We start from the raw sequence: 14,255 nt of genomic DNA, 5'->3' as shown, positions 1-14,255 counted from the left end.
GAAAGATCTATATGAACTGATGCAGTGAAGTAAGCAGAAACAAAAAAAAAAAACCAATGACTACAAACTAAGTAGAACAATCAAAAAGAATCAAAAGTGAATGTTGCAAAATTACAAAGAACAAGCATGATTCAAAGAAAGACATAAGACACTCTCACTCCACTCCTTTGCAGAGGTGAGAGGTCCATGAGAGTGCACAAAACAACTCCAAAGTTCTACCTCACATAAATCAGATTGGTAAAGATGGCAAAAGAGAAAAATGCAGTTGATGGAGGGGCAGTGACAGGTCATACAGGGGACAGAACAACAGTCTTGGACTTAGGGAGTCTTACCAAGCCTTGCCAGCCTCAGACACTTAATAGCAATTATTAAATGGGGATAACAACAAAACCTAGCTCCCAGGAGTATAAGGCTAAAATGAGATATTATAAAGTGTTTTGCAAACCTTGAAATGCCAGCTGCTATCATTATTATTATTATTACAGTATTGGTAGAGTTTGAAATGGTATGATCATTCTAGAATACTTTGGAACCACCCAAAAATGGTTTGATGAATTCTTTGGCCACAGTAACCCATGAAACAAAAATACAAAATGGCTATCAGTACCACACTTCTGTGGTGATGTTACCCAGGGATGCCACTACTATATACACAAAAAAGATCAGAGATAAAGGGAAAAGACCTATACATTTCAAAAATATTTGTATCAGCCCTTTGTACTGTGGCAAAGAACTAGAAAGAAAGTGAGTGCCCATCATTCAGATATTCCTAAATAAATTGTGACATTAATAATATAAGAAATGATTAGTGTGACAGATTCAGAGAAACCCTGGCAGGCTTGTATGAACTGATGCAGTGTAAAGTAAGCAGAACCAGACAAACAAATAGTTGATACCACAGTAATGTAAAGGAAAACTTTAGACTTAAGAACTCTTATCTGTGAAGTGGCCAGTCACTTGCTTCAGAACATAGATGGCGAAGGACGTGCTTCCTGCCTCTTGGCAAAGCGAGGATGGTGTAAAATAAGATCAGCTTGGCAGAACCAGCAGTGCAATGACATTGTCTTTCCCTGCATTAAATCTGCAGGTGGCAGCATAGCATGTTCTCTTGGAAACAGAACTAGATTTAAAGTATATACCTGGGTTTTAATCCTGACTATGACATGGGGGCAGCTAGGTGGCACTGGATAGAGCACAGAAAGGATTCATGGATAGACTCATCTTCCTGAGTTCATATCCAGCTCCAGACACTTAACTAGCTTCGTGACCCTGGGCAAGTCACTTGACCCTGTTTGTCCCAGTTTCCTCATCTGTAAAATGAGTTGGAGAAGGAAATAGCAGAAGACTCCAGTACTTTTCCAAGAGACCCTAAATGGGGTCACTAAGAGTCGTTGATGAGGGGCGGCTAGGTGGCACAGTGAGTAAGTAAAGGGCTGACCCCAGAGTCAGGAGGATCCGAGTTTGGTTCCAGCCTTAGATACTTAACACCCACACAAAATAACTAGTAACCTTGGGCAAGTTATTTAACCCCAATTGCCCTCCAAAAAGAAAAAAAAAAAGTCAGAGATGAATAAATGACATTGTGACCCTGAACAAATCATGACCTCTAAAAACTTCAACTGCTTCATCTGTACAATGGCAACAATAAAAGTACATTATCTGCCTCACAAAGCTTTTGTAAGGATAGCACTTTGAAAACCTTCAAGTGCTATATTAATGAGTTATTACAATTATCTGGAGAAGGAAATGGCAAACCACTCCAGTATCTTTGCCAAGAAAGCTCCAGAAGGGGCCACAAAGAGCTGAACATGACTGAAATAAATGTACAATAATTACAATTATTATTACCTGCCCGCTATGAGACAAAATCAGGGAGGTGTGGTTCAGATGCAAGGAAAAGTAGAGGATATTCTTTTACCCATTTTGGAGGGAAGAGGGGTAGAAAAAGAAGCCCCTACCAATGCTACAATCCAGACTAGGCCTTTGACAAATCTCAAGGGTGAGAGGAAGTGATGAGCAGGAACTGAGGGCTTAAAGGGATGTGTACCTAGACCATCTCACATTCACATTGTCTCCTATCACCACACAATGGAGCTGGGTGTCTTCTCCCTCAGGCACTGTAACTGTGGGTTGTAGTCCTATGATCTTCAGCTCTCCTGTGGACCAATAAGGGATTTCATCATACAAGATGTAGAGTGCCCACTCCAACCCTCAGCCAATTCTATCTGACACCCCAAACCCACATGAAAACATGATCAACAGGACTGCCACCCCCTTTCTCCTGGACCAGTAAGGTAGGCATGTTCTCCATGGTAAATAGGTGGCCCGTACCCACTCCTATCCCCAGACCCCTCAGTATCTATTATTTTGCCCGCTCTTCTGGGCTGCATCCTAATCCCACTCTGCCTCTACCCAGAATTCGAAGCTGGACCCAGCGCTGGTCTCTTTCTCGTCCATTGAAAGCAATGCAAGTGTAGAAGCCACCATCCTCCATGGTAGCACGACTGATGACCAGGGAGCCATCTGGCTGCTGTTGGTGTCTGCAAATCAAGCATAGTCATGTCCCTTAGGCCCTGAGGGGCAGAAGGTATGGGATGAAGACACAGCAGAGTTATTTAATGTGAGTGGGCCAGGTTGTAATCACACTGAGAAGGAACCTCTGAATATACTTTTCTTGGTCAAAGGCCCACTAGTGACTACCTAAAATAGGTCAGATTCCTCCCTTCCAATGCCTTCCAGTTGGCTATCATTTAATATACAAGAAATTTTCTAGCTTTTTGTTCAAGAATAAAAGTTTCACGTGGTATTTTTTACATTTTATGATAATTGGTCTATAAATGAATTTTCAAATGATTTCTAGCTTTTTGCGTTGCTCAAATGAATGACTTTTCCTAGTCAGAAATGTTTTCTGTGTCTCACTCCATCTTTATTATATTCTTTTAAATCTCTAGTGTCTGATAATTTAGGACAGGGAGACGCTGGTGGTATCAAAAACCAATCTGATAGCACTGCCAAAAAGAAAATTTTCTCAATGGCTTCCAAACCCATGCTTTATCCACTACATCACTGAATAGTACAACACTTATTAGCTGTATGACCCTGGGAAAGTCACTTAAACTGTTTGCCTCCGTTTCCTCATGTGTAAAATGGAGATAATAATAGCACCTACCTCCCAGGGTTGTTGTAAGGATCAGATGAGATAATAACATAAAGTGTTTAGCACAGTATATGTCATATAGTGCGCACTATATACATGTTAGTTTAGTAGTCATTGTCATCGGAATAGGATGAGTAAAGCTTTCCTCAACTATTCTGTATCCGCTTTTTTTTTTTTTGTTTTTTGCAGGGGGGGGATGTAGGGCAATTGGGATTAACTTGCCCAAGGTCACACAGCTAGTTTTTTTGTGTTAATTGTCTGAGGCCAGATTTAAACTCAGGTCCTCCTGATTCCAGGGCTGGTGCTCTATTCACTGCGCCACCTAGTGGCCCCTATGTCCAATCTTAAAATCCTTGGGTGAGCCAGTGGGGTGGGTGACAGCTGATAAAGTTCCCTGGCAGAGCATTAGAAATTACAGTGATAGCAGAAACCTTTCTTGGATGGCCAGGCCCATTAGGAAAAAGGGAAAAGTGCCATTTTTGACTCCCATCACCCTCCACTTAGAGGTAGAATTGGAAATAGAAGGAAAGACGTTAGCTTAGACCAACCTGGGAGAGGAAAGAGGCTGTCCATTCTTCTGCCACTCAATGACTGGGGGAGGGTAGCCAAATGTTCGACAGGGCAGTTGGACTCGCTGACCCACACTGGCATCCAGCACTCCTGGCTGGTTCCTGTCAAAGCTCAACCTGTAAAACACACCCACCTCCTGTAAAGATGCTCTGTTGTATCTGCTCCCTCTTCTCCACTGCACCCTAATCCCTGGTTTTATCACCTCTAGACCTAAATAGTGTCTCCCTTTCCTAACCTATCCTCCCCCTCTTCCATTATTTTATCATTTCAAAAGGTTTTATGAAACCAAAATACAAGTTTTCTTCCAGTTAAAAAAAAAAACTATAAAATTGCCAAACATTTTTACAAAAAAAAAAAATCATGATAAATCTCATATCTAGTGTATGGAAATTTACGTTAAATAATAAAACCACTTCCTTTTGTTAATGAAAGTTGAACTAAATTTCTCATCAAATTACAGTTGGGGGCGTGGGAGAGGGGAGGTGAGGGATAGGCGACATAATGAATAGAGTGCTGGCCTTGGGATCAGGAAGACCTGAATCTGAATGTATTTCAGATATGCACTATTTGATTCCAGGTAAACCACGCTAACATCTCAAGTTCAGTTTCTTCATCTGTAAAATGAGTTTAATATCAGCATCTTGCCAGGATTGTTATGAGGAGTAAATGACATATATGTAAAATATTCTGCAAAGCTACACGAATCTTTTTCAAAACTATATAAACAAGGAGGGGAGAGAGAGAGGGGAATAGTCTAATTTCCACACACCTTGAGGAAGATCTAGAGAGGGTGCCAGACTGAATTCTGATCAGAAAAAAACAAGAAAAAAGTCACAGTAACTTTTCCAGCCAGGGCAGCTTATAGAGACAGATGTGCAGACTCTGGGAGGGAGTCTAGCCATGAGTTTATGGTGGCAGTGAAACACGCCAGTGCCCAGAGACACCCAGTACCAAGGCATATCCTGGGCAGAGAAGAGTGGTCACAAACATTGCTCCTCATTCTGACTGGGAAGCACATGATGGCTGTGTGGTTCTTAATGTAGGAGCTGAGCACAGTGTTCCTGCTCTGAACCTGGAGCAGGCCAATAGTGGTTGAGTCTAGCAGTAGTAAAGTTCCTAACCAGAAACAAGCAATTGGTCCCAAACCTTGTTCAGGAACTTAGAGAACTCAGACCAGGACAGAAAACAGACCTTTCCCTGGATCACACACTTCTGGAACACTAAAAGCTTGCAGGCCCCCAGTCAAAGCTGTGCAAGTAGGAGGAGGACAGAAGCTCAGGTTGGACAACCCCCTCTTCTCCCTCCAGAAGTATACAGGGCCCAGCCCTAAAATAAAAATACAAAGTCAAAGAGTAGGCTGGAAGAATGAGCAAAAAAAAAAAAAAAAACACCTAGCCATATCATGGTGACAAACACAGAAGAATGACTCAGAGAAATCTACAAGAAATTCTCAAAGACAAATACAGCTTAGACAAAATCCAATAAGAATTCCAGAAGGGAAAAAAAAGGAATTCCAAAGGAGTTCAAACAAGAGTTAGAGAAGAAAATATAAAACAGGAAAAACAACTGACCTGATCTGGAAAATAGACTAGAGAGATAATTTAAGAATTACTGAATTACCTGAAAGCCATAAACAAAAAACAACAACAAAAAGAGCCCAGCCATCATATTTCAACAAATCATAAAATTGTCCAGATATCTTAGAACCAGACAACAAAGTCAAAATTGAAAGGCTCCACTGGTCACTTCCTGAGAATAACCCCAAAATGAAATCCAGAGCCAAGGAAAAAATACTACAAGCAGTCAGAAAGAATTCAAGTACTGAGGAACCACAATCAGGATCACACAAGATTTACCAGCCACAAATATAAAGTAGAAGAGAGCTTGGAATATGATACTCAGAAGGCAAAGGATCCAGGTTTATAACCAAGAATAATGTACCCTGCAAAATTGAGTATAATCCTACGAGGGGAAAAACAGCAAAATAGAATACTTCCAAACATTCTAGAACTGAATTGAAAATCTGACATACAAACATGAGTTGAAAGAAGCATGAAAAGGTAAAGATGAGTGAGAAATCATAAAGGACTAAACAAGGCTAAACTGTTTACATTCTTATATGGGGAGATGATAGATGTAGCCCCTGATCATGAGAGATCACCGAAAGAGTTAAATTAGACAGAGGAACTGAGCATGATTCTGTTGTGTTTGGATGATGTCAAACCAAAAATTAAATGGATGGGGAGGGGGGAACGTAGTTCACATAAGTCAACTTTATGTAACAAGAAGGGAGCAGGAGATGGGGGAATGGATGACACTTAAACCTCAGTCTCATCTGGAAAAATACACAGCTGGGTACAGAAACACATCTTACACAACAGTCAAAAAGGAAGGAAAGGGATGAGGGAAAAGAGAGAAATAAGAAGAAAGGTTGATTATGATTATATGAGGCATTGATGAGAAACAAAACAGATTCTTTCAAAAGAGGGAGTAAAAGAGAAGAATGAGTATAAGAGAATAGTACATAGGGAAATGCATAGCAATCAAAACTGTGAATGTGAATGGGATAAACACCCACAAAAGAGAAGAGGATAGAAGGGCAAATTAAAAACCAAAATCAAAAAATATATTGTCTACAAAAAACATACTTGAAACAAAAAGATATACATAGTTAAAATAAGGGACTGAAACAGAATATTATACTTTAACTGAAGTTAAGAAAACAAAACAAGTAGCAACCATAATCTTAGATAAAGCAAAAGAGACCTAATTAAGAGATAAACAGAGGGAGGCAGAGTCAAGATGGTGGAGTAGAAACAGGAGCTCCTCGCGGCTCCAGCTATCACCACCTCTAATCCATGTAAAAGAGGACTCTGAACAAACTTTGGAGCTACAGAACCCACAAAATGACACAGAGAAGCTAACTTCTTACTGAGAAGATCCCTGCAGCCCGGCAGGAATCGGCCAGCTGAGCCCCAGAGCCAAGCCCAGAGGTTTTAGTCCCAGGGCAGGCCTGACCATCCGCTGGCTGGAGGAACTCCAGATCATCAGCAGCTGTGGCCATTTCCAGATGCATCAACATATAGATGCGTAGGACAAAGTGAGAGGTCAGTGCACTGTGGACTTTGGGACCCAGTAGTTGGGAATGCGTCGGCTTTTGCCCCCAGGGTGAGAAGCCACTGAGAGCGGTGGTACCTGGCAGCTTCAGCTCCTGGCCTGCAGTTGGGGGACCAAGCGACCAGTCTGAGGGGTAATCACTCTTGCTCTAACCTGCTTGGACCTGGATTGCAGTCTAGGGTAAAGGTCCTGGGATGTGTAACCAGCTTGCCAGAGCACATGGAGGCTCCAGAGAGGGCACCTAACTAATACCTCCAGCAGCTGAGAAAACCCCAGCATTTGGTACAAAGCTCCCCTGTCTGGTAGCAGAGTCCTACTGTGGCAAAAAGCCCAGGGTTCAAGTGACTGAGTGGCAACATGACCAGGCAAAAGAAACAAAGCAGACAGAAGATTCCAACAATACACTCCTATTTTGGGGGCAAAAAGGAGCAAAGCATGGAACAGGAGGAAAGCAGTGAAGTCAGAACTCCTGCACCAAAAGCTTCAAAGGAAAATACGAGCTGGTTACAGGCCATAGAGGACCTTAAGAAGCAGATAAGAGAAGTGGAGAAAAAATTGGGAAGAGAAATAAGAACAATGCAAAAGAATTACAAACTGAGAGTCAATAGCCTGACTGAGGAAAATAACACCTTAAAACTTAAGATTAACTCAGATAGCAGAAGAGGCTCAAAAAGGCAATGAGGAGAAGAATGCCTTAAAAAGCTGAATTTGCCACATGGAAAAAGAATCTAAAAAGTTCACTGAGGAGAATCATTGCTTCAGAATTAGATTGGAGCAAATGGAAGCTAATGACTTTATGAGAGATCAAGATGCTGTTAAACAGATCCAAACAAATCAAAGAATAGAGAAGACAATGTGAAATATCTCATTGGAAAAACCACTGACCTGGAAAATAGATCCAGGAGAGATAATTTTAAAATTATTGGACTACCTGAAAGCCATGATCAAAGAAAGAACCTAGAAATCATCCTCCAAGAAATTCTAGAGGAAAACTGCCCTGATGTTTTAGAACCAGAGGGCAAAATAGATGTTGATAGAATCCACCAATCACCTCCTAAAATGATTGCAAAAAAGAAAACTCCTAGAAGAAACAGAGTAACTACATTTTGCTAAAATGTATCATAGATAACGAATTAATTACAATAGTAAACATGTATACACCAAATGGCATAACTTATAAATTCTTAAAGGAAAAATTAAACGAATTACAGGAAAAAATAGACAGTAAAAGTATAATAGTGAGGAATCTCAATCTATCTCTCTCAGACCTAGATAAATTGAAACAAAAAAATAAATAAGAAAGAAATTAAGGACTTCGACAGAATTTTAGAAAAGTTAGATATGACAGACCTCTAGAGATTACTGAATGGGAGTAAAAAGGCATATACTTAGTTCTCAACTGTGTATGACACCATAAAAACTGACCATGTATTAACACATAAAAACCTCCTAAATAAATACAGAAAAGCAGAAGTATTAAATGCATCTCTTTTTAACCAGAATGCAACAGAAATTACATTCAATAAAGGACCTTTAAACAAAGATTAAAAATTGGAAATTAAGTAGCTTAATACTAAATAATGGGTGGGACAAAGAACAAATTATAAAATCAAAGTCATTAATTATAATGATAACTATTAAACAACATTCCAAAATTTATGGGATGAAGCCACAGCAGTTCTCAGGAGAAAATTTATATCTCTAAACTCTTTCATCAATAAAAAGAAAGGAAGAGCAGATAAATAAATCTGGTGTGTAACTGCAAAAGAAACAAAGAAAAAAATGTAGAAAACTAACAAATTCAAAACTTCTAATTAAACACCAGAATAAAAATCCTGACAATCAAAGGAAAGATTAACAAAATTGAAAGTTAAAAAAAATTCAATTAGCAAATAAAAGTACAAGCTAGTTTGAGGGAAAAAACAATAAAATAGACAAATAAAATAGATTAAGAAAAAGAAAGAAAATTAAATTACCAACATAAAATATGAAAAAGCAAAATTCACAACCAATGGAGAAATAAAAGTAGTTATTAGAACCTATTTTGCTCAACTATCTGCTAATAGGACAATCTAAATGAAATTAATATTTATAATAATATAAATTGTCCAGATTAACAGAAAAGTAAATAGAATATTTAACTCTCTTAGAATAAAAAAAAATCAATCATAAAAGAACTCCCAAAGAAAAAAGATTGATTTATAAGTGAATTCTACAAAACCTTTAAGGAACAATGATTTCCAATACTATATAAATTATTTGTAAAAAAAAAAAATTTAAAAAGTAAAGAAAAGATCGTAGAAAAATTCATTCTGTCACACTTAATATGGTCTTGCTATCTAAACTAAGAAGAATCAAAACAGAGAAAGAAAACTATAAACCAAGTTCTCTAGTTAATTTTGATGAAAAAAATTGTAAATAAAATGCTAGCAAAGAGATTATCACAAAGATTATATTACGACCAGGTGGATTTAGGGCTAGTTCAATAACAGGGAAATTATACACATAATTAACCACATCAATAGCAAAACCAACAAAAATCATATGATTATTTCAATAGACACAGAAAAAGCTTTTGGCAAAATACAACACCCATTCCTGTTTTTAAAAAAACACCATAAAGGATAGGAATAAACAATTTTCCTTAAAATGATAAGTGATATTTTTCTAAAACCAAGAACAAGGGACAAGCTAATAGCTTTTCCAATAAGATCAGGGATGTTCATTATCACCATTGAATATTGTACTACAAATGCTAGCTAAAGCAATAAGACAAAAAAATAAAGGAATAAGCATAGACAAGAGATAAAAATATCAGTTTTTATAGATGATATGATGTTACACTTAGACAATCCTAGAGAGTCAATTAATAAACTAATTTAAACAATTAAAAACTTCAAGAAAGTTGCAGGATGCAAAATAAATACAAAAAAAATCACCAGCATTTCTGTATATAACCAACAATCTGGACATAGAGATAGAGAAATTCCAATTAAAATAACTACATATAGTAGAAAATTCCTGCTGTAACACACAGGAACTATATGAACACAATTTTAAAATACTTCACACAAATAAAAACATATTTAAATAATTGGAGAAATATTAATTGCTCATGGGTAGGTCAAGCCAATATAATAAAAATGGCAATACTGTTTAAATTAATTTACATCAAACTACCAAAGAATTACTTTATAGGGTTAGAAAAAAATAACAAAATTCATCCAGATGAACAAAAGATCAAGAATATCACAGGAATCAATGAAAAACAAATGAGAAGGGCAGCTAGCAGTACCTGATCTCAAACTATACTACAAAGCTGTAATTGTTGAAACAATTTTGTACTGGGTAAGAAAAAGAGTGATTGGATACACAATATGGAAAAGCAAATGAGCACAGTAACCTAGTATCTGATAAACCCAAAGATTCCAACTATGGGAACAAAAACTGGGGCTACTGAACAAAAATCATTGGGAAAACTGGCAGAAACTAGGTATAGACCAATATCTCACACCATATACCAAGATAAGCTCAAAATGAGTTCATGACTTGTGCATAAAAGGTGACATCATAAGCAAAGTAGTGAAACATGGAAGAGATGCTGTATGGCATGAAGTTAAAGAGAGCTAATGTGGGACAAAAGCAGTATTATTACCTGGACCCTGGCTGATGGTGCCTGTGGGAGCTAGGCCTCTGACCCTGCCCACCTCCTTCCATGCCAAAATCCAGGCGTCTGTGGTCCTGGATCCAAGGGAGATTCCTCTCAGCCTCTGCAGGTTCTGCCCTGTCATCTCCTATCATGAAGCAGAAGAAAATGCAGAGGCAGGCAAGGGAAGAGAACTTCACAACTAATCCTCTAGGGAAAACTGAGGGATTAGTGTTTGCTTTTTTTTTTTTTGGAGGGGGGAAGGTAGGGCAATTGGGGTTAAGTGCCTTGCACAAGGTCACACGGCTAGTTTTGTGTTAAGTGTCTGAGGCCGGATTTGAACTCAGGTCCTCCTGACTCCAGGGCCGGTACTCTATTCACTGTGCCACCTAGCCGCCCCTGCATGAGTGTTTGTAAGTGGCAAATGGAGCTTGAGAACAGGGTCTTACTATGGTCCTGCCATTCATGAACACCAAGGCACTACAGCTCTGGAAACAAAAATGTTAAGATCACTTTCCAGAAGATGCCCCCTGGGTTCCTACAGGGGGACACCACTGCTAACAGGAAAGGCATCAATCCAGACAATTATAAACCTAATCCCACCCCCTAAACCTAATCCCTTCCCACCCCAGGGAGAGAGAAGGTAGGAGGGAACAGAGTAAAGCCATTAAAAATCTCATTGGACGGGGCATGACCAAGTGACCTGTGATCCAGAGTTGAACATGGCGACTGATGTCCTGGCCCCCAGTAGAACTACTGCAGGTGTAGGTGCCAGCATCTTCTTCACTCACTGAACTGATGACCAAGGAGCCATCTGACTGCAAATGGTGCCTGTGGGAGTCCACATATCAAGTGACAGCCCTGACCAGCACTTGTCTCCCAACCTATGCTCTACCATGCTCTGGTCGGTACCCAATCATTCCCAGTACAGGCTCCCCACACACACGTGATAGGGAAAGAACTCCACTCTTGGAATCAAAAGACTCTGGGTTCAAATCTTGGTTTATCAATTAAAGTTATCCCTTCCACATTACAACTTTGCCCATTGTTGTTCAGATATATCATGGGACAGCAAAAAAAATTAAATAGGAATTTTCTGGGAGTTTTTTGGAAGCCACAGACAACACATGAAGGCCAGCATATGACACAGAACAAGTTTAGAAATTCAGAAGTGCATAAAATATATGTATAATATCAACATATTTTATCTTTTAATGCTGTAATAATTCAGACTTCTCTGGTATGAAGGGAGGACCAAAAGCTTTTACATGGATTTCCCAGATTGCAGCAGTGCTACAGCCTTAACCGCTGTGATGTGGAAGGGATAACTGAACTAGCTATATGACCTTAGGCAAAATACCTAACATCTCTGAGACTCAGTTTGCTAACGGGGAAAAATAATACTTTCTCTACCTTTCTCACAAGGATGTTGTGAGGATTAGGTGGTATAACTGATGTACCTTTTTTTTTTGGAAGAGGAAGGCAGGGCATTTGGGGTTAAGTGACTTGTCCAAGATCACACAACTAATAAGTGTTAAGTGTCTGAGGCTGGATTTGAACTCAGGTCTTCCTGACTCCAGGGCCGGTGCTCTATTCACTGTGCCACCTAGCCACCCCCTGTAACATTCTTTATAATCAACAAACTACATAAATAATAACATGAAGCACCACATAAATTATAGAATGTTTATGTTATGATTAAATATTTACAGATAATGTCCTTAATGATATCCTCGAATTCATCGCCCGATTTAGTGACACCCGTGGGTAGATTTGCCCCAATCTATCTCTTCGCTATCCAAGCCCCCCAATCCTACCTTTGGAAGGGAGCATCTTCAGGTGTTCGGGGCCATTTGGATTGTGGGAAGGAAGAGGTTCTTTACCTATCTGACGATCTGATTGGCTTCCCATTTTTCTGCCATTTCACATCAGGGCTGGCACCTGACACACAGAAGAATCGAATCATCTGCCCCAGGGTGACCTCAAACCCAGAGTATTCTGTCTTGTCCAAGACAATCCTGTAAAATGGCAGGATGATATATTATGATTATCTGTATATATAAAGCCCATAAACTCCTTGAGGGCAAGGAATGTTTCTTACTCATGTCTTAATCTCTCATAGCATGGAGGGCTAAATGCTGTCAATCTTGGTTGAATGATCAAGTGTATTTTTATTATTTCTTTTATCCCTTAGCTGGTTAAGGATTTTCCTCTTTCCATAATTATGATTCTCTTCTGGTTTTTTATGATATGATCTTTTCCTTTAGGTCATTATAGCTATTTACAACTCACTTTCATGTATACCATAAGATACTGGTCTAAACTTATTTTCCACAAAATTGCTTTCCACAGTGAATAAAGAGTTCATTCCCTAGTACTTTATGTACCTGGGTTTATCAAAGACTAGAGTATTTACCTAAGTCTTGCTTATCTGATCAGCTTTAAAAATTTTTACCCAAGAGGGGGCAGAGTCCAGATGGCTGAATAGAAGCAGGACCTCCACGGGGCTCTAGCTCCCACCTTCCCCAATCCATGTAAAAGGGGTCTCTAAGCAAACTTTGGAGCTGCAGAACCCACAAAATGACACAGAGTATCTAACCTCCCACTGAGGACAGCCCGGCAGGCTGGCAGAAATCAGTCAGCACAGAGCTCTGGGAGCTGAGCCCAGACCCCCGTGAGCTGGAGGTTTTAGACACAGGGTGGGCCTGACCAGCCACTGGCTGGAGGGACTCCAGATCACCAGCAGCTGTGGCCATTTCCAGATTCATCAACACATAGATGCGTAGGACAAAGTGAGAGGTCAGTGCACTGTGGACTTTGGGAGCAGTAGTTGGGAATGTGTCAGCTTTTGCCTCACAGCAAGAAGCCGCTGAGACCCCATGCCAGCACCACAATGCAGCTTCAGCTCCTAGCCTGCAGAGTGTAGGGGGACCAAGCACCAGTCTGAGGGGTAATCACTCTTGCTTTAACCTGCTTGGATCTGGATTGCAGTCTAGGGTGGAGGTTCTGGGGTGTGTAACCAGCTTGCCAGAGCGTGTGGAGGCCTCAGAGAGGGCACCCAACTAATACTTCTGGCAGCTGAGAAAACCCCAGCATTTGAGATGAAAGTTCCCCTGTCTGGTGGCAGACTCCTACTGTGGCAAAAAGCCCAGGGGTCAAGTGACTGAGTAGCAACATGACCAGGCAAAGGAAGCAAAACAAACAGAAGACTCCAACATTAGACTCCTATTTTGGGGACAAAAAGGAGCAAAGCATGGAACAGGAGGAAGACAGTGAAGTCAGAACTCCTGCACCAAAAGCTTCAAAAGAAAATACGAGCTGGTTACAGGCCATAGAGGACCTTAAGAAGCAGATAAGAGAAGTGGAGGAAAAATTGGGGAGAGAAATGAGAACAATGCAAGAAAATTACAAACTGAGAGTCAACAGCCTGACTGAGGAAAATCCACACCTTAAAAAACAGACTGACTCAATTGGCAAAAGAGGCTCAAAAAGGCAATGAGAAGAGGAATGCCTTGAAAAGTCGAATTTGACAGATGGAAAAAGAATCTCAAAAGCTCAATGAGGAGAATCATTCCCTTGTATTTAGATTGGAGCAAAGGGAAGCTAGTGACTTTAAGAGAAATCAAGATGATGTTAAAAAGATCCAAAAAAATGAAAGAATAGAAGGCAATGTGAAATATCTCATGGGAAAAACCACTGACCTGGAAAATAGATCCAGGAGAGATAATTTAAAAATTATTGGACTGCCTGAAAGCCATGACCAAA

At 39.7% G+C, this 14,255-nt stretch overlaps 1 protein-coding gene across 4 annotated transcripts in view; it reads right to left on the bottom strand.

The window, feature by feature from the left end:
- PAPLN (papilin, proteoglycan like sulfated glycoprotein) overlaps positions 1 to 14,255 on the bottom strand; it is a 99,804-nt gene that overhangs the window by 8,755 nt on the left and 76,794 nt on the right. For all 4 annotated transcript variants that reach the window (XM_069092116.1, XM_069092114.1, XM_069092117.1 and 1 more), the window contains 6 exons: positions 12,374 to 12,508; positions 11,194 to 11,321; positions 10,500 to 10,638; positions 3,706 to 3,843; positions 2,413 to 2,540; positions 2,048 to 2,156 (listed from right to left, as the gene is read on the bottom strand). In XM_069092116.1, coding sequence (XP_068948217.1) covers positions 2,048 to 2,156; positions 2,413 to 2,540; positions 3,706 to 3,843; positions 10,500 to 10,638; positions 11,194 to 11,321; positions 12,374 to 12,508 — 777 coding nt within the window. The remainder of the gene's footprint in view (positions 1 to 2,047; positions 2,157 to 2,412; positions 2,541 to 3,705; positions 3,844 to 10,499; positions 10,639 to 11,193; positions 11,322 to 12,373; positions 12,509 to 14,255) is intronic.

The sequence above is a fragment of the Petaurus breviceps genome, unplaced genomic scaffold, assembly GCF_028583685.1.
Source record: "Petaurus breviceps papuanus isolate PSGF00001 unplaced genomic scaffold, PetGlider_PUasm1.0 189, whole genome shotgun sequence".
Taxonomy (NCBI): domain Eukaryota; kingdom Metazoa; phylum Chordata; class Mammalia; order Diprotodontia; family Petauridae; genus Petaurus; species Petaurus breviceps.
The sequence above is the reverse complement of the archived record's forward strand: the minus strand, read 5'-3'. Positions and strand labels throughout refer to the sequence as shown.